Source organism: Musca domestica, unplaced genomic scaffold (assembly GCF_030504385.1).
Source record: "Musca domestica strain aabys unplaced genomic scaffold, Musca_domestica.polishedcontigs.V.1.1 2, whole genome shotgun sequence".
In the NCBI taxonomy this organism is placed as follows: Eukaryota; Metazoa; Arthropoda; class Insecta; order Diptera; family Muscidae; genus Musca; species Musca domestica.
The window spans coordinates 30,735,423-30,758,407 of record NW_026712249.1 but is presented as its reverse complement, the minus strand read 5'-3'; the positions used below and the strand labels follow the sequence as shown (position 1 = coordinate 30,758,407).

General features: G+C 35.1%; 5 protein-coding genes across 7 annotated transcripts; 3 read left to right on the top strand and 2 right to left on the bottom strand.

Annotated features, from left to right (window-relative positions):
• Positions 1–409: 409 nt before the first annotated feature.
• On the top strand, positions 410–2,238 carry LOC101899445 (26S proteasome regulatory subunit 10B). Its single transcript, XM_005191252.4, has 5 exons — positions 410–666; positions 731–850; positions 914–1,634; positions 1,691–1,831; positions 2,009–2,238. The coding sequence occupies exons 1-5, from the start codon at positions 561–563 to the stop codon at positions 2,109–2,111; spliced, it is 1,191 nt and encodes a 396-aa protein (XP_005191309.1). The 5' UTR covers positions 410–560; the 3' UTR covers positions 2,112–2,238.
• On the bottom strand, positions 2,222–3,504 carry LOC101899263 (tRNA (guanine-N(7)-)-methyltransferase non-catalytic subunit wuho). Its single transcript, XM_005191251.4, has one exon. The coding sequence runs from the start codon at positions 3,376–3,378 to the stop codon at positions 2,251–2,253; it is 1,128 nt and encodes a 375-aa protein (XP_005191308.2). The 5' UTR covers positions 3,379–3,504; the 3' UTR covers positions 2,222–2,250.
• Positions 3,505–5,098: 1,594 nt separating this feature from the next.
• On the top strand, positions 5,099–8,545 carry LOC101899772 (uncharacterized). The gene is made up of 3 exons (XM_011297494.3): positions 5,099–6,207; positions 6,273–6,818; positions 7,454–8,545. The coding sequence occupies exons 1-3, from the start codon at positions 5,244–5,246 to the stop codon at positions 8,407–8,409; spliced, it is 2,466 nt and encodes an 821-aa protein (XP_011295796.2). The 5' UTR covers positions 5,099–5,243; the 3' UTR covers positions 8,410–8,545.
• LOC101899608 (UDP-N-acetylglucosamine transferase subunit ALG14 homolog) lies at positions 8,462–9,354 on the bottom strand. The gene has a single exon (XM_005191253.4). The coding sequence runs from the start codon at positions 9,097–9,099 to the stop codon at positions 8,536–8,538; it is 564 nt and encodes a 187-aa protein (XP_005191310.1). The 5' UTR covers positions 9,100–9,354; the 3' UTR covers positions 8,462–8,535.
• Positions 9,355–10,815: 1,461 nt separating this feature from the next.
• On the top strand, positions 10,816–22,033 carry LOC101899945 (FHIP family protein GG24907). 3 transcript variants are annotated; one of them, XM_005191258.4, is made up of 7 exons: positions 10,816–11,084; positions 12,513–13,785; positions 13,850–14,246; positions 15,232–16,309; positions 16,374–16,877; positions 17,255–17,293; positions 20,350–22,033. In XM_005191258.4, exons 2-7 carry the CDS (start codon positions 13,097–13,099, stop codon positions 20,955–20,957), a joined length of 3,315 nt encoding a protein of 1,104 aa, XP_005191315.2. In that variant the 5' UTR covers positions 10,816–11,084; positions 12,513–13,096; the 3' UTR covers positions 20,958–22,033. The 3 variants fall into 3 exon arrangements, with proteins under 3 accessions (XP_005191315.2, XP_005191312.2, XP_005191316.2); XM_005191255.4 differs by having other exon boundaries at positions 15,208–16,309; XM_005191259.4 differs by lacking the exon at positions 17,255–17,293 and having other exon boundaries at positions 15,208–16,309.
• Positions 22,034–22,985: the final 952 nt, after the last annotated feature.

Genomic DNA, 22,985 nt, shown 5'->3' with positions numbered 1-22,985 from the left:
AATTTTCTGTAATTTACCTTATCACATTTCACTACATAAAAACCGATTTCACTACATCTCCGATTTGTGAATGTACAATGGTTTTACAAATACAAATTTTGACAATGAGATGTTGTCAAATGAATAATTTCTGAAAAAAATGTAAACATTTGATTACATGACTTTACCTCCTTGATTCTACCATGATTTTTCCCTTCTTTTTGAGGATTTTTCGTATATATTATTGGGAGTAGGAATTTGAATCGGGAGGCCTTGCTTAATCCAGCGAAGTTTGAACTGAATTTAAATCAGAAACGCTTTTACGAATAGTCTAAATAAGCTATTAGCTGGCATTACACGCACTTTACTGAGGTAGTACTGATGTTCTTTGAAATGCAAATGCGTTCCTCTGAGCACTTCCCAAGTAAATGACAGGCGGCTGCTGCGACAGCAAGAAGAAGCATTACTGACAAAATACAAAAATTTGCAGATTCACGCAATTGCCAATTTAAAACAAGGGAGTTAAATTTAACAAATTTCCATCAATTAGTTTAAAGACTTATAAATAAATATCAAGAATCATGACTACTGGCACTGTTCCGGCTGACGGAGTGCGGGAGAAGGCTCTCTTTGAGTATAGGAAAAAGTTATTGGAACACAAAGAAGTTGAGTCGAGGCTAAAAGAGAGTATGTTTTCAGCGAATAGCATATCAAATCAAATGAATATTTGTAAATGTTTATTATTTTGTAGAGCGTGAAGAAATCAAGGAGCTAACAAAACAGTATGACAAATCTGAAAATGATTTGAAAGCTTTACAAAGTGTTGGCCAGATTGTGGGTGAAGTGCTGAAACAGCTTACCGAAGATAAATGTAAGGAAATTAAACATTTCAATTTAATTGTAACCTTCAATAATGTTTTCCTTCGCATCACAGTTATTGTTAAGGCCACAAATGGTCCACGCTATGTTGTCGGTTGCCGTCGCCAATTGGACAAGACAAAGCTGAAGTCTGGCACCCGTGTTGCCTTGGACATGACTACCTTGACCATAATGCGTTATTTGCCACGTGAAGTTGATCCCTTGGTCTATAATATGTCGCATGAAGATCCTGGAGATGTTAAATATTCAGCTATTGGTGGCCTTTCAGAACAAATTCGTGAATTACGAGAAGTCATTGAATTGCCACTGTTAAATCCTGAACTTTTCTTACGTGTGGGCATTACCCCACCCAAAGGTTGTCTGTTGTATGGTCCTCCTGGTACGGGTAAAACTTTACTCGCTCGTGCTGTGGCTTCCCAATTGGATGCCAATTTCTTGAAAGTTGTATCCTCCGCCATTGTCGATAAGTATATTGGTGAATCGGCACGTCTCATTCGTGAAATGTTTAACTATGCTCGTGATCATCAACCCTGTATTATATTCATGGATGAAATTGATGCCATTGGTGGTAGACGTTTCTCCGAGGGCACATCTGCTGATCGTGAAATTCAACGTACCCTTATGGAACTTTTAAATCAAATGGATGGTTTTGATGCTTTGGGTCAGGTTAAAATAATTATGGCCACAAATCGTCCCGATACTTTAGATCCTGCCCTATTGCGTCCCGGTCGTTTGGATCGTAAAATAGAAATTCCACTACCAAATGAACAAGCAAGGTAAGATATAGATATGCATTTTATTGAAACATTGACTAATTGCGTTTATTTTATAGAATGGAAATTTTGAAAATCCATGCTCAAAAAATTGCCAAACATGGAGAAATTGACTATGAAGCCATTGTCAAACTTTCGGACAATTTCAATGGTGCCGATTTGCGTAATGTTTGTACCGAAGCTGGTCTTTTTGCAATTAGGTAGGTATCGATTTAATAAAAAAAAATATTTATTTTAAAATTTAAAAAAAAAAAAATTAAAATACTTCACCGAAGTTATGTTAAAAGACAACAAGTCGATATCGAATTTGATTGTACTCCTCCAGAACTCTTTTCCCATTCCATACTGTATGACTAATTTTTTTATCTCCTTTTCAGAGCTGAACGAGAATATGTTATTCAAGAAGATTTCATGAAGGCTGTCCGTAAGGTATCCGACAACAAGAAATTGGAAAGCAAATTAGATTACAAACCAGTCTAAATATACTAAAATGCATACTTTATTTTTTACATGTAACAAAAAAACGATTTAAAATAATCATTCTAATTTAAACACTTGCTTGTTTTCTCACCTTAAGAATAAAAACAATATTTGTAAAATACAAAAAGTTTTGTACACTTTATTTTTGCTTCTCTTCAATGCGTCTCTTTTTACGTTCCAAATATTCGCTTACGTTATCGAATTTCTTTTTAAACCATGCGGAGATATCTTCGGGTGTCCATGTACAGTCCTTGAATTGTTCCTCCATTACGCTCAACCAATTTTCCGGAGCTTCAGGGCTTTGAGGTGATAATCTAATTGTCAAGTGATCATTAACAACGCCTACTACATATAGGCGTTCTTCGGCGTATGTTATGTTGCAGCAAATTACATCAGGGAAACTTAGTACATCGCCGGAACTGACTTCCCATTGTCCATTATCTCCTATTGATATTTGATAGAGTACTACACATTCGTTGGGTTGATGTAGCAACACAGCCAATTCAAATTTGTTTGAATCTTTACGCTTTAAAGCTAATTTTATACCTGGAGCTGGTAATTCTAATGATTTAACTTCTTTGCCTTCTTTATAGTTCCAAATTTTAAGAGTTTTATCGCCAGAAATTGAGACCAAGGTATCATCATTTAGAAGCGTCACTCCCGCAACAAATTCCTTGTGACCCAAGCAATATGTATGGATTTCTGCTGTTTCAGGGTAATTGGTAACACGTATCTTATCATCTCTATCACATGTAACAATATATTTTTCATCCCGAGACCACAAAACATCATAGACAATACTCAGATGACCCAAAAGTATTTTTGGAGCTGCCTCAAAATCTTCACAGCTATATTCGTAACAATCTCCAGTCTTATCACAAACCAATAAACGTTTAGAATCCGGACTAAATGTAACTGCACTAGATGCACGAGCCAAATTTCTAACCGATACCAATTTGGCATGTTCTGGACGTAGAGTATACAGCAAAACAGCTTTTTGCCCGGACGTGGTAATGGCCACCATTTGACGATTGGGTGACATCTTAACATGTTGTATTGTGGGCTGTTCTTTTGTCTGGTTTTGTTTGTGTGATTTCTCGTTATCTTGTTCACCATCTTCATTGGCTTCTGCTACCAAGCCGCATTTGGTCAAATCCTCTGGTAAAAGTATTTCCTTAAAAATCTGCAAATCATTGGGATTCACAAATATTGCGCGTCTATTTAAGGCAATGACTAATTCAGGCTCCACATAAAATACGCTCGTCATTATTCTTTTTTTGATACTATTGGTATTAAATGCAATAAATAAAATGAAATTAAAAGAATTGAAAGATAAACAACGTGTCGGCCGTCGTGTGCAAGAAAGGTGTTATTTATGAGCGACCGAGTTCAATTGAGTGATTCATTAAACGGAACATCCAAGGTAGATCTAACAGGTAACCGCATCGGCGAATTGCTACAACAAAGCAACTTTTGTGGTCCCCTCAAATGTCAAAATTGGCATCTAAGGCGAAAAACATAGATTCGCCATGACATTTAAAGGTTGCGGCAAATTTGTTTCAACCAATCAGAAACGAGGTTTTTGTTTACATTTTAATTTGTGTGCCTCTGGTCGTAAACGAACGTCGCAATTAAAGTTTTTATTGTAAAACAAATAAGAGTAAAATAAGTATTAATTGTAGTTTTGCGATATTTTTAAACCAAGAAACTTGTAATGACTATATTTTACTGGTTTAAACCGAATGTTTTCCGGAACTGCAAATGACAAGAGTCGAATTCTTGCACTACTTCCCGTGATGTGCTTTGGGAATCTTAGATGTTGAGGCTAACTTAATTCTTAAGCTGGAAATACATAAAGCGCTTATTTGGCTGGCTTAAGTCATCGGCTGGCTTCTTCGGAAATGAACAAAGGAGCCTAGGGCCAAAATCAAACTAAGTCAACCTAAAACTCCTTTGTTCATCTGCGAAGAAGCCAGCCGATGACTTAAGCCAGCCAAATATGCGCTTTATGTGTTTCCATCCTTAAAGCTGCACTCCATTCTAACCTCCTTCCTTCACTTTCTTTTAATTTTTTACTGGTTTCACTCTTAACTTGCTCTTAAATTATTTGAAATATTATAAAAATGTACTTTTAGGGAAGACAACATAAACAAATTTGTTGTTGCGAATTCGTCATTACAACAATTTGTTTTGACATTTAATGGTGCCGTCAGCTGGGCTGATGCGATTACCTAGTACATCTACCTTGGGAACATCAATAAAATAATTCACTTACAAAAGCAACTGAACTTGTTCAATCAGGTCTCATACGCCAAAACAAAACATTGTTTAATAATGGAGATGGTTGAATGCATGGTAGAAGAATACAGGTAGTCGCATCGACACAGTTGCTGGGACAATGAACTGTCAAACCGATTTTGGAATTGAGCATCTTTAATGAAAAATTATTGAAATTTGTAAAAATTGTTGAAAAATATATATCATTACAACCTCCGATTTGCATCGTATAAGAAAACATTTATAAATCTGCTTATTTTTGACAAAACATTTTAAAATTTTTGACATATCAATGTTCCCCAGCTTCTATGCATCCACCCATATTCTTCTACCATGGTTGAATGAGAACGGAAATGAAGAAAATGTATTCATACTGGCAATTCATTTAGTGTTTTTGTTAATACAAATAACTATGACAGAAAATGTAACAACGAAAATTGCTGAAAAATTGATTTGTATAAATGCGAGAGGCAAGTCGTGAGACATTACAGAATAATATCAAGATGTTGTCAATTTTTGACTATCTGTACGTATTAGAAATGCATTGGTTAATAACTGTTGAATGTCAAAAATAATTGGCAACACATCCGTGATATCACCAGAAATAGGAAACGTGTTCAATAATGTTTACCATACTTTATTACATTTATATTGTCAAAATATACAAGTGGCAACTACAACAATTCGCAAAAGTGTGGTAATAAAATATTGCAAAAATTTGTTTACAATCATTTCTCGACAGCGCCAAAACTCTTTTATTCGGTCATTGAATAAAAAACGGGAAATAGAGAAAAATACATTTCCAATGAATAATTCATTTTAAAACCAAGTAGGGCACCACACAATAATATCAATATGTCGGAAGATTCAGACTATCTGTACGCATTGGAAATGCAGAAGCGTCTGAATGCCTTGGAAGGAGAAGGAGACAGTGATATAGAGGAAATCGATTTTAAAAAACCACCAGTTAAGAATTTTAGCATCAAAAACAAAAAACCACTACAAATTAAGAGATCCAACCCACATTCAAACTTAGATGAGGAGTTTCTTAATCGCACGCAGAATCTGGTTCACCCACAGTGGGAAACGTTGGATCCAACGCCTGATATTTTCTCCCTGTTCGGGCAATTCGATACGAAATTTTTCCAAGGACGATTAAAATGTGTTACACTGGAATGGAGTAAACGTATGTACAGCTGTGCTGGAATATGTTATTCTCGCAGAAACCGCTATGGCATGGACATAACCATACGTCTGAGTGAGCCGTTGCTTAAGCTGAGGACTCGCAAGGATCTGGTTGAGACAATGTTGCATGAAATGATACATGCCTATTGTTTTGTTCTGAATATACGTGAGGGTAATGGTGGTCATGGTCCGAATTTTAAGAAAATTATGCATAGTATAAATACGGTAGCGGGGACAAATATAACCGTCTACCATACTTTCCACGATGAAGTGCAGCTATATAAACAGCATTGGTGGCGTTGTAATGGTATATGCCAGGATCGCTCACCATTCTTTGGGTACGTGAAGCGTTCATCGAATCGTGCCCCCGGTCCCAATGACCAGTGGTGGGCCAGTCATCATGAATCGTGCGGAGGTACATTTATGAAAATCAAAGAACCCGAAAAGAAGAAAAAGGGTAGGCCATCGACCAATGAAAAGGAGAATACCACAAAGGCTGGCAAATCATCGGCATCCGGATCAGGGTCATCTGATTTACGTAAGTTTTTTACACCACAAACAACATCAAACAATACGACTGCTACGGCTTCGTCAAATGTTAAGGGCTTTGGTAGTTTAAACAGTGGCATTAAAGGTGGGTAAATTCTATGAAACATGAGACGGATAGCTTTGATGTTATACAAAAATTTACTTTTACAGGACCTGTCAAAACAAACGGTGGGGGTACCATGCTATTGAATCCCAAAACCAAATCAAATGCCACCACCAATATCAAAACCCCCACAAATAACTCTTCAATTGCTAAGGCATTTCCTCCTACTTCCTATCCTGGCTTATCCTCGGATCCATTTAATGTGGATTTGAATAATTCAAGAGCGGTCAAAAGAAATACAAACAGCACAACATCACGCCCACCAGTTGTGGGCAATTTACGGAACGTGGTGGGTTTCAAAGATATTGGTGGATTGGGAGGTGCCAGCTCCTCCCCTTCTGCTTCCTCAGGTGGTGGTAACCCTGGGCGTGCTGTCTCAGGTTTTAAAACAACCACTGCAAATTCAAGTGATTGGGGCCGTGGCATGTCGTTGTCGTCTAGTTCACACAACGTATCAATCTCCTCAAGTCCTGAGGGTGAAATAGTAGATCGTAAACATTTAAGAGATGTCTGGGCCAAACGTTTTGGCGGTGGTGGTGATGGATCTAAATCGAATTCTAATGATAAAAGGATTAGTAGTGATATATATGCAGGTGAGTTTAACATAGTCATCTAAGCAGGAAAAAATAATTTTTAAAAATTCTCCTAATATGTCGCTCTTCCTAATGATTATTAATATAGACCTGGGGTTTTTAACCAAGAAATTCCGTCAGGATATTAATTTTTATCTTTTAAGGACATTCACTCATAAAAATTGCAAAAATCTCGTGGACCTAAGTCCTCTCTATATAGGGTCTTTGATAGATTTATAACACGTCTAAACGGTTGTCTTTATTGTTAATATTATTCAAAGTTCCTCTACATTTTATATCTAATTAAAAGAAGAAGAGGGAACTTTTTTACAGGGACTGACATTACAACCCTTTCTGGGGTTCGTACAAAGACAACGGTTTTTATGTCATTGCAGCCGCTTCATATTGACAAAAAGTCTAACCAAAATTACTCCGAAACTAGATGGATTGGGATTCAATAGTTCTTTCATAACATTTTTCAACTTAAAGAGCAGTCCATTTTAAAGAAATCTCACCACATTTCCGCCAAAGCCGAATTAGGTTTGTTTTTTTTTTAACATATTGTCGTGGCTTCTTATGGAAAATTGCTTAATGACCTGTTCACTCTAATTCATATTTATTTTTAAATCGACCACATCTATTATCCTTTCTTTCAGGTGATTCTAAACGTCGCCGAATATCTAGTGAGGCTCCTTCATCAAATAATAACGATGACATTATATTTGTGGCCGACGAAAGGTCCGGCCAAAGAAAAAACAAATGGGAAGTGGTTGATGATGACGTCATGGTGAAAGATCAACCCCAAACCGTTATTACACTTTCATCTGATGATGACGAAGACGATTCAGACATTGAAGGCTTAAAACCAAAAATTAACAAAAATATGACCATGGACCAGAGACAGACATTAATAAAACAGGAGATTATGAATGAATCTATTGATTTGTGTGACGATGATATTGAGTTAATAGACGATGAATATGATGATAGTTTAAGCGCAGCTGCCGAATTGGCCGATACAAGTGTCATTGACGAATTCTTTGGCGAGGACACTCTTCTTAAGGAATTTAAAAGAGAAAATGACTGTAAACCGTCGTCTTCAAGACATAAAATGGATCCCGATAGCGACATCATTACTTGCCCTATTTGCCAAGGCAAAATGACAAGAGCTGTTTTTGCTGATCATCTTAATGGATGCACTGGTATTACAAGAAAAATATTACCCCCAAAAACGGCACTAAAGAAATTGGCTGCCACATCAAAAGAGGCCAGACCTCAACGACGGCCCCGACCTTCAGTGTCCACTACACGTGATATATTACGTAATGCTGGATATTCCGAGTCTGATTTAGCTCAAATCCATTCAGCCAGCAGTATGGACGAAGACGATGAGGAGGAAGATGAGTTTCTTCGAAGATCTGGTGTAAGCCGCAGAAGTACCAACAACACCAAAAAATCATCGCCACAAGAATTAAACTCTTCATCGGAAGATGAAAATACCCGAAGATCCCGAATGCGCAGTGTTTATAAGACCACTAGACAGTGTCCTGTTTGTGCGAAAGAAGTTGAAGAATCTGAAATGAATATCCACTTAGATGTATGCTTGATGTAAACCCTACACAAATGCTTTAATAACACTTTAAATTTTGGTTTCTTACATAGAATTTGTGTTGTGTTTTTGTTTTATTCTGTTTTTTCTTCGAATCTAATTAACAAACAATAAATCGTTATCATATGCTTACAAAATATTACCAAAATATTTGATTTTCTTGCATCCCAAATATTCTATTTTTGTTAATGGCTCCCATTGAACTATCATCACATCCAGATAAGGCAACAATATTTTCCCCGACATTGATATATCATTGACACGACAAAAACTCTCCACATAGACAAGTTTTGTTTTTGACCTTCGGGCGAGCTTTTGTAAAAATCCAGCCAAGCAGAACGGTACACAAGTACCTGGACCATTACACAAAATTAATCTTGGTTTTTCCTTAAATACTAACCAAAAACTCCACACCAACGCATATAGAAACGTAAAAACTGTTGTAAACCAACTTTGGCCGACTTCACGTGCTCTTGGTATATAGATGAAATCATCCTCACTCACGGGTTGTTGCAGCTCATTCATGACAAGCTGAACTTTATCTTTGGACGTTGTATCTGTGTTGGCTACTAAAAATTTCATTGGTTTGTATTTACTAATATCTTTGGTCCGCTGGAAAATTCCTTGTAGGATTATACACATTTCAGCAGTGTGCCCACCCGATCCCAGTATACACCAGACAGGATTGTCCATTATGATCCTTTGGCGACTTTGCTTTGTTTACTTTTGGGATATATTCGAATAGAAATATGTAATGTCAATTCTTCTTCTTCCTGTTTTATTGATAGTATTCATCGTTGATTGGGAGCTAGGACATTTATTAATTTTTATATTTTAAGCGTATGAAATATTTTGACATATGTATGTAAAATGTGTGAGATCGCAAGGAATGTTGGACAGAATATGTGCAAATGTTATTCCTCTCCTTGATATTGGAATTTGTAAATATTCAATGCTAGGTTTTTAAGTGTATTTTGTTTTGAATAATAAAGGAAATAATATTAATAAAATTGATTTTATGGATAAAATCCAATATTCTATTGTATTTTTATCCGCATGTAAGGAATTGGCGAACAGTTTGAAGAATTTGAAGTAATGCAGGTAACAGCATCAACACAGCTGGTTCTGCAAAGAACTGTCAAAACTTTTTTGGAATTCAAAATTTTGAATGAAAAATAGTTTAATATAATCCGTTCCAAAAAGACGTTATATAAACTTTCTTTTTTATCTATTAAAATTACAGGACCTACAATTTGGTAGGTCCTGATTTAGATAGATCCTCTTTTGATGTTGCCCCTTGCATTTATGAAAGGCATTTTTTCAGAAATGTTCGTTTTCTGTCATTACCTTTGCTGTTTTTGTTATAATATTCTTGCATTCAAATAAAAATACAAAAAGTATTACCAAAAATTGTCGGCACTAGCAATTTTTCATTTCCATTCCCTTTAAACACTCTCTCCTACAAGCAAAGAATTTCCACAACTTTTCCACTATAAGCTCTGAAGAATAACATGGTAGAAGAATACAGGTAGTCGCATCGACACAGCTGCTGGGACAATTTTGAAATTGAAAATCGTGAATGAAAAATTATTGAAATTTTTAAAAATGGTTGAAAATGCATATCATTGCACCCTCCGATTTGCGTCGTATAAGAAAACATATAAAAGTCTACTTATTTTTGACAAAGCACTTAAAAATGTTGACATATCAATGCTCCCAAGCGTTGATGCATCTACCCATGGTAGAAGAATATAGGTAGACGCATCGACGCAGCTGTTGGGACAATGAACTGTCAAACCAATTTTGGAATTAAAAATGTTGAATGAAAATTTATTTAAATATTTAAAAATTGTTGAAAAATGCATATCTTTACAACCCACGATTTGTGTCGTATAAGAAAACATATAAAAATCTACTTATATTTGAAAAGAAATTTAAAAATTTTTCACATATAAATGCTTCCAAGCGTTGATGCATCTACCTGTATTTTTCTACCATGCATCTACCTATGTTCTTCTACCATGAAGAATAACAAAAAATTAATGCTAAAACTGCCCCATTTTTTAAACGTTTTTTTAAGAATAAAAAGATTTTTATATGTTTTCTTATTTGACACAAATGTGAGGTTATTATAATATGCAATTTTCTATTTTTTTTACAAATTTCAATTATTTGTCATTCAAAAATTTAGAATCCAAAATCGGTTTGACAGTTCATTGTCCCAGCAGCTGCGCCGATGCGACCACCTGTATTCTTCTGCCATGAACTGATCTGAAGTATATTCAGTATAAATGTAAACATAACATATGTCAGCTGTTTCCCGATAATATTTCACGGCTGTCATATGTCGTTCATAAAAATACATATCTGCGTTCAAAAGCTGTGTAAATGTAACCATTCAAATTAACAAAGTAATCGGTTATTTTATGACTTTCTTTTCTGTGTTTGTGTTCCTCTGTTTTTATGATTTTTGCAATAAAAATATTGTCGAAAATATTGATTTATAAAATGTAAAAACGTGATAATTGTGTAATCTAATAACCAATAAAGTGGAATAATATGAAAATTTGTAAAAAATATTGAGATTTAGTGAAGAAGTTTCGTTTTAAAATCTGCGGAAGTTGATTACAACAACACGACAAACGTAAAACAAATGAACGACGAATGACTGTGTTTGTGTGAGTGATGAGTGCTTTAAAAAGTTGTTATTGTATTTCGTACAAGTTAAATTGAATTTTATGCGACATGAAATTATAAAAAAAATGTATAAAACATAAAAAGGCATGAAGGTGGCTTCAAAGAGTAACGAGCCAAATTACATACACACACACTTGTTAATTAACACAAACTTAATTCCAATAGAACTCTTGCAAATTTTGAATGATTTGTAAAGTTCATGTGATATCAATGTTTTTCGTTATTTGTTTTGGCATTTTTTTTTCCTCAATTGTTTGCCTTTGTTGGGGCTTTTGGGGAAAAGTGACTAATAGTGTGGGGTGGTTGTGCAGCCAAACAAGCGGGAGAAGTGATGATAGTATTTAAGTTGACACTAATGTTCCACAAGGCCATCGATGTTAATTTTGGTTTTTCGTCGCTGTTTCTACATTATCTATTGGCTCTACATTTTCTTTATACACAACTTTTGTGCATTTCGATTTATAGCTACTGTACATTTTTTTTGTTTCATGGTGGCCAGTGTGTTAATGGTGGTGTGTTTGTCTTTAGTTTCTTTGCCCATTGACTTGAGTTCAGAGGGAATCACCTTTGGAAGCAATACACAGGTGCCATGTTGTTGAGTGTGGTTTTCCTCTGAAGCACAATTTTCAGCATCATTACGATATGGTGTGTTGTTGTTTTATTGTGTCTTGTGTGTTGTTGTTGCATGCATAGCGTTTTCATTAGAGAAGTCAGTGATTCTTAAACAGGTGCAACCAAAATGAGTGCATAAATGGCAAACGCCTTATCGATATAAGAACCTACTCATAAACATTTTATCGCTGTTATTTCAACATAAATATAAACTATTTTGAATGCTGTATAGCGACTGAATTGATGGGTTGTTTTTTTTTGTTTTAAAACAAACAAAAACAATTTAAGACTTATTCCTTGTAATTTCATGAACGGGTGTATTGGTTCTCTACTGGGTTTCAACCAACTGGGACTTAACACATTTAGTTCATGTTTGTTGATTATTTTGCTATCCCGCCCACACATAACTAATTCGTTGGTGCACGATGTCTTACAGTCATCTCACCCCAACTGCAGACCTATTTACTTGTTATGGTTAACACACAAAATGCCATAGTTTGAGAATCGCTGATTTGGCATCACCGACAGGTAGCAAGCAAATATATAAATAATGATGTTGCACAACTCACTTGGATGAGTTTTCCTATCAATATGTGTTTCAATTTTCTCATAAACAACAATGGAAATATAAAATTGCCCAACGTCGTGCATCTTGTATACATTTTTCCAGATCTGCGGTTTTAATTAATTCTCCTTTTATTTCAGTTTATTGTTTATTAATAAATTATCCATTTCTGACCAACAAATGCGATTGTTATTAAGTGACGCAAAGTAAATTGTTATCTTTTAATTTTTAGTGCCTAATCAACATTTGTATCACGTCAACGCATTCAAATAAAAAGGAAACCCAAAGAGGTACTACTTACTATCGATGAATAATATAAACTAAGCAACTGAACGAATGTGGAAGCAAACAACGAACAAATAAGAAATAGAACAAATTTCTAAAAGACACTCAAATAATAAAAGTGTTACAATAATAGAAGAACCTTACGTCCATTCCCCCGCCGGCCTATTTTCAGCTGATGCATATGATGTCGCCACTTAGAACACTGTGATGATAAAAGAATATAGGTACAAACAAACACAAATGCCGCCTCACTATCTAGATTAGCAGAAAGCAGCAGGCACGGAGGCAAACAGACGGTCATACCAAATAAATGTCGACAGCAAAACGAAAAAATTCGTAATAGCCCACAAAACATTATCTATTTGTGGAATTAACATAAATTTATTTTGGCGTTGCTGTAACAACAATAAAACGGCCAAGAGTGGGTGGTGTTAACAACTTGCATTATTCCAACGTTGAAAGCGGCCAAGTGTAGCGCACAAAAGAAGACAACAAATTAAAAACGATATTAATTCAAAAGAAATCCAAAAAATGAGCTGGCTACGTTCTAGCCCTTTGCGTCAAAGTTTAACACGTACATCGAGTAATGGCAATTCCTCGTCTACAGGTGGTTCGAATGCATCGACGCAAAATTCCATATTGCGACAAAGACCAATTGACACAGCAACAGATTGTGATCCTCGAGCGTGTTATGATAGTTTTTGCAAACATTGGCAACAGGCCTATGAAATTATACAAAAATCGAATGGACCAAATAGACCGCCGACGCATGATGATGTCCTGGCGGTGGTGTCACATTTAGATTTTATGGTCACCCTTCTATTGGTGGAATTGCATCATTGCAATAAAATCTCATTACCTGATGCCTCAAATACACCACCGGCTCCTTGTCTGGAGTATTTATTAAGTGAAAATCTTCTGGATAAACTATACGAATGGGGTTGTACAACAGGACGTTATGCCAATGCTGTACGATTGGAACAACTCAAACTCTATGAACTGCTGGTTAGCCACTCGAGGCATCAGTTGCTCTGTCATGAACCATTTCTAAGGCCGTTACTAAAGATTTTGGCTTCCAGCCAGGGAGAAATATTTCCCCCAGACTTGGAGAAGCGTTTAGTTATATTACTAAATCAGCTGTGCGTTCTTCTTATGCAAAATGTGCACTTACTGGATTTATTTTTCTTCTCATCGGCCCAAGAAACACAAAGTAAAAACAAGTTAGTTTGGCAAAATTATCCTACTTAAACTTAATAAATAAAATATATATGTTCTTTATTACAGCTTTATTATATTTTCCCTCTTGATACCCTATGTACACCGTGAAGGTAGTCTGGGACACCAGGCCAGAGATGCACTTTTGCTGTGCATGGCACTGTCGCAAAAGAATTCCAATATTGGTACATATATAGCACAATATTCATCCATGTGTCCTCTTTTGGTAACGGGTCTGGGTGGCCTGTATTCTCGTCTACCAAATTCCATTGAAATCAATACCATCGATTGGCATCGCATTACACCCGACGATGTAACGGAAATCCCTGAATTGACACTTTTCATGAATGCACTGGAGTTTTGCAATGCTGTCGTTCAAGTGGCCCATGAAATGATAAAAACTCAATTATTGGATTTTATGTATCAGGGTTTTATTGTACCCGTTTTGGGGCCAGCCTTATTGCAGGTATGTCTTCACGTTTAGAATGTCAAAAAAATCATTGTAAGGCTCACACTCATTTCAATGTTATGCGTTTGTTTTTAATAAAAAATAATCCATTGTTATGTGTGTGAGTTTGTACCGGTTGTCCAGACCAGTCCTCATTGTCTTGTTTTGACAAAACAAACAAAAAATTGTTTTCGATTTTTATGTGGTGTTGGTTTTTATTAATGCAAATTGTGTAATTGTGATTAAAAAAATAATTGGATATTTTCTACTTAAAACACTTTACTGGTGAGAATGAGAAAATGAATTGTTATTGGATTGTTTGTTAAGCAGTTTGAGGTTATAGTTTTTGAATTATCACTTCATATTTAAAAAAAAAAAAAACCTTAAAAGAGTCCACGATCCATTATTTTTTCCAAGCAACAAGATTTTGATTGCTTCAAAAAATCTTGTGAAACTAAACTATTTTGTATTTGTACAAACTTCGATTAAATGTCCAGCATAGCTTAAAACGTTACACAGTTTTATATGTTTCCTTGTATTTTAATCTACTTGTTTCTTTCAATTACCTTCTGTTTAAAAAATGCTTTTAAAAAAATTTCATCAAAACATATTGAATAGAACCAAAATCTTCTTAGTATTATTCTCAAAATAAAATATACATTAACCATGCGGTAACATCTTATTTACCAGCATACCATTATGTATTGGTAAATACGAAAAAATTGCGATTCCCTTTCAAAGTCGTCAAAAATGTTGCACAATCTAAATAATTTTTTTTTGTCGCTGTGTTTTGTCCTCTGCAAATCATTTTCTCGTCATCACTTGTCTTCTTCTCTAACTGGTATGTGTTCTTCGTTGCTGCTCCTGCTTTTTAGCTACCTAAAATAAGTATCTCATTAACTAAAACCGCCGCACCTTGAATAATTTTTTTCAATAAAAATCGAAACAATTTTTCAATTTTTGACTACATATTTCACAGACATTAAAAGGCAAACATTTCCAGACTAATGTCGATTCACAAATATCTGCAATGTCCTATTTGGATTTGATATTACGTTCGGTAACCGAACCAGACCTCATGAAGTTATTTGTAAAATTTCTCTTGGATGCTGAGAAGTTCGATGGTGAACGTATATTGGACACGCTGGTTGAGCGTCTGAAGTCACAGGATCCCAACTTATGCATGGTAACAATGGCATTATTCGACACCCTGTTGGGTCTTTATTGTGAAGATTTAATGTTGGAATTACTATTGAAATTTCTACTGCCGGGCAAACATGTGCCCATATCATATCGTCACAAAATCAATCGCATCGATCCATACACAAATTCTTCAGATTTCTTTTTGAATCTTACGCCAGATGTCATGAAAAGAGTTCGTGAGCTAACCAAGCACAAACATTTGGGTGATACTGCACATCATACACATCCCACAATGCCGTCGCCCACATCGACATTAAGTAAAACTATAGGAGCCAATTGGAATTATTATGGCCTGCATACGGGTGATAGTTTGTATGCCAACTATCATGCATATTTGTTTGAGGCCCATTTACGTATAGTCCAGTGTCTAAATGCCTGTTCGGTATGGTCAAGCGACTATAGATATCAAAAATGGCCTCGAAAATCAACAAAGCAATGCAATCAAACATTAGAAATGGTCAAAGAATTCTTTAATGAATTTAACTGCAACAGTCCGGAACAATCAAATGTAGTCTCATCATCAACAGGAACGGGAGGTCCACTATTGGCATACGATGATAAAAAACAATTGGATAGTTTACAATCGATTGGAGAATCAAGTGGTTATGAATCATTTAAATGGAGGCCAGCCGATGAAGAGGGACACAGTGAAGATGCTCAAAATATTAGTTGTCCTGTTGGCAGTGGCTTACACTTTGCCTTGGGTGGCGATGTAGATATGGATGCAAGCAATTGTAGCGGTAAAGGACAACAATCTGGTAGTAGTATGGCCACACAGAAAAAAGATTATTGGCGTGTCTCAAAGCATCGAAGTGAATTACATTTAACCGATTTGGATTTTTCTGAAGACCTTTTTGCCCAAGGGACTGTCTCATTGGGTATGTAGAAATAACAAACGTAAACAGTTATATATATAACAACTAATATTTGCTCTATTTTCAGGTCCCTTTCTCAATGCCATTTGGTCCAAATTACAAACATTCACCAGCAATACTCTGTACGTCAATTTACATTTGACTGGACTCATAACACGTTTGGCCTGCTACCCTTTGCCGCTTATACACTCGATTCTCTTACGTCCAGATATTGTTATTACCACAGATACACCATCATTTCATCAAGTTTTACGTATACTCAAGCAACAAATCGATGCTGAACTACCAGTGGTAGAGGATTCTTTAGAAATTATTGATGTTGCACGATCCTATTTGATTGATCGTGAATTTCGTCTTATGAATGCTCGCAAAGCTACAGAAAATTCTCCCCTACATGTGGCCAAAACATTGTCAGCACCACAACAACAACAATCAACATATGCCCACTTATCAGCTAGCTCTCCAGTCCAGGTTACACCATCGTCATCGTATGACCCCTTTAAGCGTAATGATGCCAAAAGGAAAAGTATTAGTAAATCCTTTACGAGCATGTTTAGCCGTAAATCAAGTGGTAAGTTCACGTTTACATGGTAGTAAATCAAACATAAACATAAACCACCATACATTTTTACTTAAAAACACATACAATTTTGTTTTGTGGGATATAAGGTGACATTATTTAAAAAACTATTTAATTGGGGATTCTTGTTTTGAACAGCTTTACAAACATTGCCATTTTCATAATTCATCATTTAAACTAATTTCATTATACATGCTACCAACAACATAACATACAAAACAACATACCGAACAACAATACAAAAATATGAAAAAATGGTTATAATCTAAATTTGAATATTTGCATTAATATCATTAATTTTAATCATTTTGTTTTTCTTTTTCATTTTTTATTTATTTGTTTTTTTTTCTTTACAATACAATCCTTAGCTACATCTGGCTTATCACAAATTTATGCATTCTTCACCGGTAAATATTTCACTTTACTTGGTATCATTTTGTTTTCGCTTCAAATGTTATCTTACTTGTTTGTCTCTTCCTCTTTCTTCTCTATATATGTATTTTCGTAGTGTTTGTTGTATTTCCTACTAGTATTGTTTGATAAATTATCTTTGACTTCTTTGCTATCCATATGCATCGTAAATGCTATCGATGTTTACGTATATACATTTTCGAACTTATATGAATACATTTACCTTTCTGCACTTGCAAAATTGCATTTTTTTTTCATTTTAAATGTACGTAAATATTTATTTTGTTTTCCATGTGAATTATTTTGATAAATTACACCCAGTTTCAGATTTTGTTTTTTTAACGAATACAGGGTGTGATAAAAAACTGCAACAAAGTCAAACGCCATAATTTTAATTCTTTTTTTTTAAATTTTATTGAATGAGAGCAAAAAATGTTGGAAAAAACATCAAATGTTAGAATAAATCAGATTTGTTCGAATTGGTCACCTTTGGCACGAATTATGGCCTTCAAACGGCCAATGAAACCGTCACACGCTGCCCGAATGTTGCTCTGCGGTATTTTGGCCCATTCCCGGGGAAGCGCTTGCTTGAAGTGATCGACACGTTGGTATTTTTTAGTGCCAACCTTGCTTTCCAAAATATTCCAGACACAATAGTCCAACGGATTGGTATCCAGAGATTTTAGTGGCCAATGTGCGCTGGAAATGAATCGTGCTAAGTCCTGTTGGAATATCTAAGGTCTGCGGTCAAAATGTTTGCGTGCCTAAGGCTTTAATACACCATCCAGAATATTTTCGCGATAATATTCGGCAATTATTCAGATGCCAACCGAAGGTGCGCTTTTTGAGCTGACCTCTTTGGCAAGTAAACACCATAATTTTGTTTGTGTACAAACTGCTGGGCAACGAATGCTTTATCATCGGAGAAAACGAAATTCGGCAGTTCACTACTTTCGGCCAAGCGAAGCAACTCATTAGCTCTTTTGAGTCTATTTTCTTTCTTTCTATTGAGTCTATTTTCTTTCTATTGCGATGTAAGTTCTTGCACTTTTTGAATTTTCAATTGTCAATATTTGGCGAATGGAATATTGCGATATGTTCAGCTCACGAGCAATTTTTCGGCCACAGCGACGCGTGTTTCGATCAAGTCGCTTCTTCACTTTCCGAACCATTTTTGCTGATGTTGCTGTTTTCTTCCGACCACTTCTTTGACGGGCTACGCTAGCAGTATCACGGTAACGAGCGATGGTACGAGACATAAGAGATTTATTCACATTTAAATGCTGGAGTGCTCTAATGATAGCCACTTGTGATTTTCCAGCCAAAAATAAAGAAATCAAACTATCACGCTTGAATTCTCACAAAAATGCTTTTGTACGCTTGTAAACAAGCGGAATAATTTAACAGCTGTTGGACGAGTGGCTTAGAAATAACAGCAGTCTGAAGTTGGTTGCAGTTTTTTAATCTCATCTTGCAGGCCCTAATTTCTAAACAAATGCGTGGTAGTAAAATATTTTAGGGGGTTTTTCTCAAAAAAAAAAAAAAAAATATTATATAAGTCCATTTCTTGATATTTAGTACCCATGTAATGGATTTTCTGATGTTCGGTATTTTGAAGAAACCGTACCCTATTTCCAACAAAATTTACTGTAACTTCACCGAAAAAAAATTAAAACACACAACCATTTATATATTTTGAGCTTAAGCTAATTTGACCATAAGTCTAGTTTTCACATGGTGGAGGGTATAAAAAGTTTGGTCCGTTTTTTTACTACTTCTGTTTTAATCAACCTTGAACCCGAATACGTCGTTAGGTTATTTTTCGGCAGAATCCGATTATAAAAAAGGAAGAACTTTTTGAAAAAATGAACGCCTCATATTATATTTTCAACCTGGCCAACTTGTAAAATTCTAATCAATTTCATGAAGTAAAGTGTGATTTTTTAAGACCTATAAGAAAGCTTAAAGAATTTTGAATACAATTCAGAAAAGTGTTTAAAATTATTTTAATTGATAGCATGGTCCATATTATTTAATGTCTGAATTTTTTTTCATGCAAATGTTGACCGCGAATGCGCTTCATATTAATATGGACTTTCTTAACATAGCTCGCATTTTGATAATAAAATTCAGTTATTTGCAAGCTTTGTTTGTTTCTGAAACAATTTATGGTTCATTTACAGAATTAAATTGAAGATGTGTGACAGTGAAACAAAACTCGAAAAAAGGGTTGTCAAAAAGATAATAGATAAAAAATCATCCTTTATAACAGAACAAAGGCATCGAGAAGACATTTCAATTTTATCTCAACTCTTACAACAACAACAGCAAGTTGCCTATGTATTAGTTTGGGAATGCAAACATTGTGGACTTGATTAAAAAAGGTCTTTAGATTTTCGGAAGATATTCATTGCTCTCGACTTTAAAAGGAATAAAACTATGTTATTTGAAGTTTTTACAGAATCAAATGTAAATTCTTAGCTGATCTCATATCTTCATTTTTTACCTTGAGCCTAAATTAAGTTATCGATTATTGGGGTATTTTTTTTTTTCAAGAATTTGCCCTTGCACGAATTAAATCATGCATTTCATACAAAACAAAAAAAAAAATTACATATAAAATATATTTTAGTCAACTTCGTTCTCACCATATTAATTTTTGTATGTATTTTCCGATAAAATATTTCCATTTTCCATGTTGCAAAAAAAATCAGCCTTTAGCTAGCTTTTATAATATGCATGCTTTCTAATCTAATATTTCTGTTCTTTACTAACTTTCCTTAAAATATTTTCAATGTAATTTTGTACTTAACAAATTTTGTCGATTGCTTGTATAAGGAACATCTGTGGATGTCTTATTGAAATTACTCTCAGAATAAATGTGTATTTTTAGTTATTAAAGAAAGTAGTCGAAAAGATCCAATAGTTTTCCTTAAAATTGCAATCGACTGTATTTAATATTTAGCACTCCCAATAAATGTTGTAAATACAAGTCAACTAAACACAAATATGATTGGTAGCCTGTTTTAAAGCAATTATTCAATGTCCACAGGTGGAATCTCTGGATCAAATAACAATAATAATTCCGTAACATCTACAACATCATCAACTGTTGGCAGCGGATCAAATCAATCATCCACAACAAATATTAGTACACGTGAAACAAGCCTTACAACTTTACCGCCAGCGCCAATAAAAACAAATGCCGGTGGTAGTGGCACAACTTTAAGCTCAATGGAACGTACACATGAACGCGGCAGTAGTGTTAGCAGTACAACAACAATACAATCAAATAGTTCCACATCACAATATCAACACAATACCAATACGTCTGCGTCGGTGCAGCATAACCTTTCATCGACAACGCTTTCTTCTTTAGGTGAACGGGGTGGGGGAATCAATGGTGGTGTTGGCACATCCACTGCTGTAACGAATTCTGGAATCGTTTCGATGAGCAACATTATGGGTAGTGGACAAAATTCCGGCCCAGCTTCCTTGGATTCGTTGTCTTCTACAATGGGCGGCATTGCCAATACTAGCGGTGGCACCGAACGTACTCGCGACTTGGCTTTATGTGCTGTCCTCCTCGATGAATGGCTAAAAGAGTTGGCCGCTATAGCTCAAGAACAAAGTGTTGTTATGATCAATGTTGGCTACTGACATCAGACGAAAAAGAGACGTCACTATTGTCCACACCAGTATCATCATTTCTACTATCGTATGCCAATCAATTGTTTCTGTTGTTGATATATACATACAATATAAATATTAAGTAATATATACAAACAAAAATCTTTTACAAAATCTTTTGCATATCTTTTTGTAAGATATCTCTGCCTTTTTGTATGTTAAGATAACGTTTGGTCAACGAGGATTTCAACTTGGAAAACAAGGTGTAGTTCTTACACATTTACATTGTTGTGTGTAGAAATAAGTTGTTTATTATATTAGAAAGCCGCTTGGGTAAAGTTGTAGCTTTATGGAAAAAGATCAAACTGCAATGAACAAGTGTCACTGGAATTCCTTTGTAAAGTCTTCCAGGATTAAAAAAACTTTCTTAGATATTCAATGTGTTATCAAAAATTGTATATTATATTCAAATTTATTCAAATATGATTGTAAAATTTAAGTTTCCCAAGCTAAGATATGATAAGCCTTAAGGCGAAATTTCAAATTATTATTTGTTTTATTGGTATCTTCAAAATGTTTTATTGGTCTCTTTAATTTCAAAAACATTAATAAAGTTGGTTAAAAAAATAGTCATGTTTTGTTAAATTTACCCAGTCACAACATTGCAAGTTGAAACTTTTCCTATTGACATATATGAAATGTTGGCCAATCAATCAATCCATCAATATATTGTAATATAATATAAAACAAAAACTTCAGCTTTGGAGATGTGATGTATTTCATGTTGCATGTTTTTATATTATTTGTTGTTAATTATATTTTGTTGCAATACATGAGTATGGTATTGGACGAGATATCTCTATTTGTTAATAAAAAAATCCAAAATTTTCTAAGCTTTCATTTTTTACAAACATACATGTATCCTTTTAGTTTGTAAAGTTGTATCAATGTCAAATCAAAATCGAATACATCACATCCTGTCTCAAAACTGTCGATCGATCTTATATATATTTTTTGTATACATAATTAAGAATATAGTATACTAATAAATAAGAAAAAAGTACAGAGCAATATTTATATACATAAATATATAAAGTTTTGACAAATTTTGTTTGCTTTTGTTTTTTTTTTTCATTAGCTATTATTGTACATATATACATACATTCAGTACTACATCCATGTCCAATGGACATTGTCCATGTATGTAATAAAAAAACATTAAAAAATATTTGCTTTTTGTTTGTTCTTTTATTTTTTCATAATTTTCTTTTAGTGTGGTTCATTATTGCAAGCTTTATTTTGCGCTTGTTTAAGTTGTGTTTTATTGTCAATTAAAGGGAACCGAAAAAGGTATTTCCTTACGTACCTTTTGTCTATAACACCCAAGCAGGTATTGCATTGACAGCATTTTGTTATGCTGTCGCACCGGTAAGACCTTTGCCTCCTCATGTAGGTGATCGACAGGTGTCATGAGGAGGCACCCTGTTGTGGTTCTAAGAGCGGCGTTCTGGCAGGACCGCATAGTTTTCCACAGACCGGTCTATTGCGTTGTAGGAGGTCAACAAGTTTTCCTTATCAGCTCCCCAAGTACTGTCGGCCAGAGACTTGAGGACCTTGTTCCTACATATAATCTTGTCGCAGATAGTCATCTGTGCTTGCCACAGTTATCTGCGATAACTGAAAAGTAGGAACAACGTCTTCAAAGCGCTAGCCGGCAGGACTTGAGGAACAGACAGACCTTGTTTTCCTCTTGCAGCGATCTATCTGCGGTTAGCTGGTCTGCAAATGTTACATTTACATTAATAGTATCTGCTTGGGTGTAACCTAGACGTCACCAAAATCAATATATAGTGGATAGAACTCCCCACCCAGGATTGTCAGGTAAGGACCTACAAGGTCCTGCCTCTAGATCAAGAAGCCCAGAACTGGTATCGAAGTCACAATATGCTGTATCTTTTCACGATGGGGCAGCCGTCGCATTTCCTATTGGGCTCACACTGATGTAGACATGCGGAAGGTCTGCCCAACAGGGCCAAGATACAGAATCGAATTACGAAC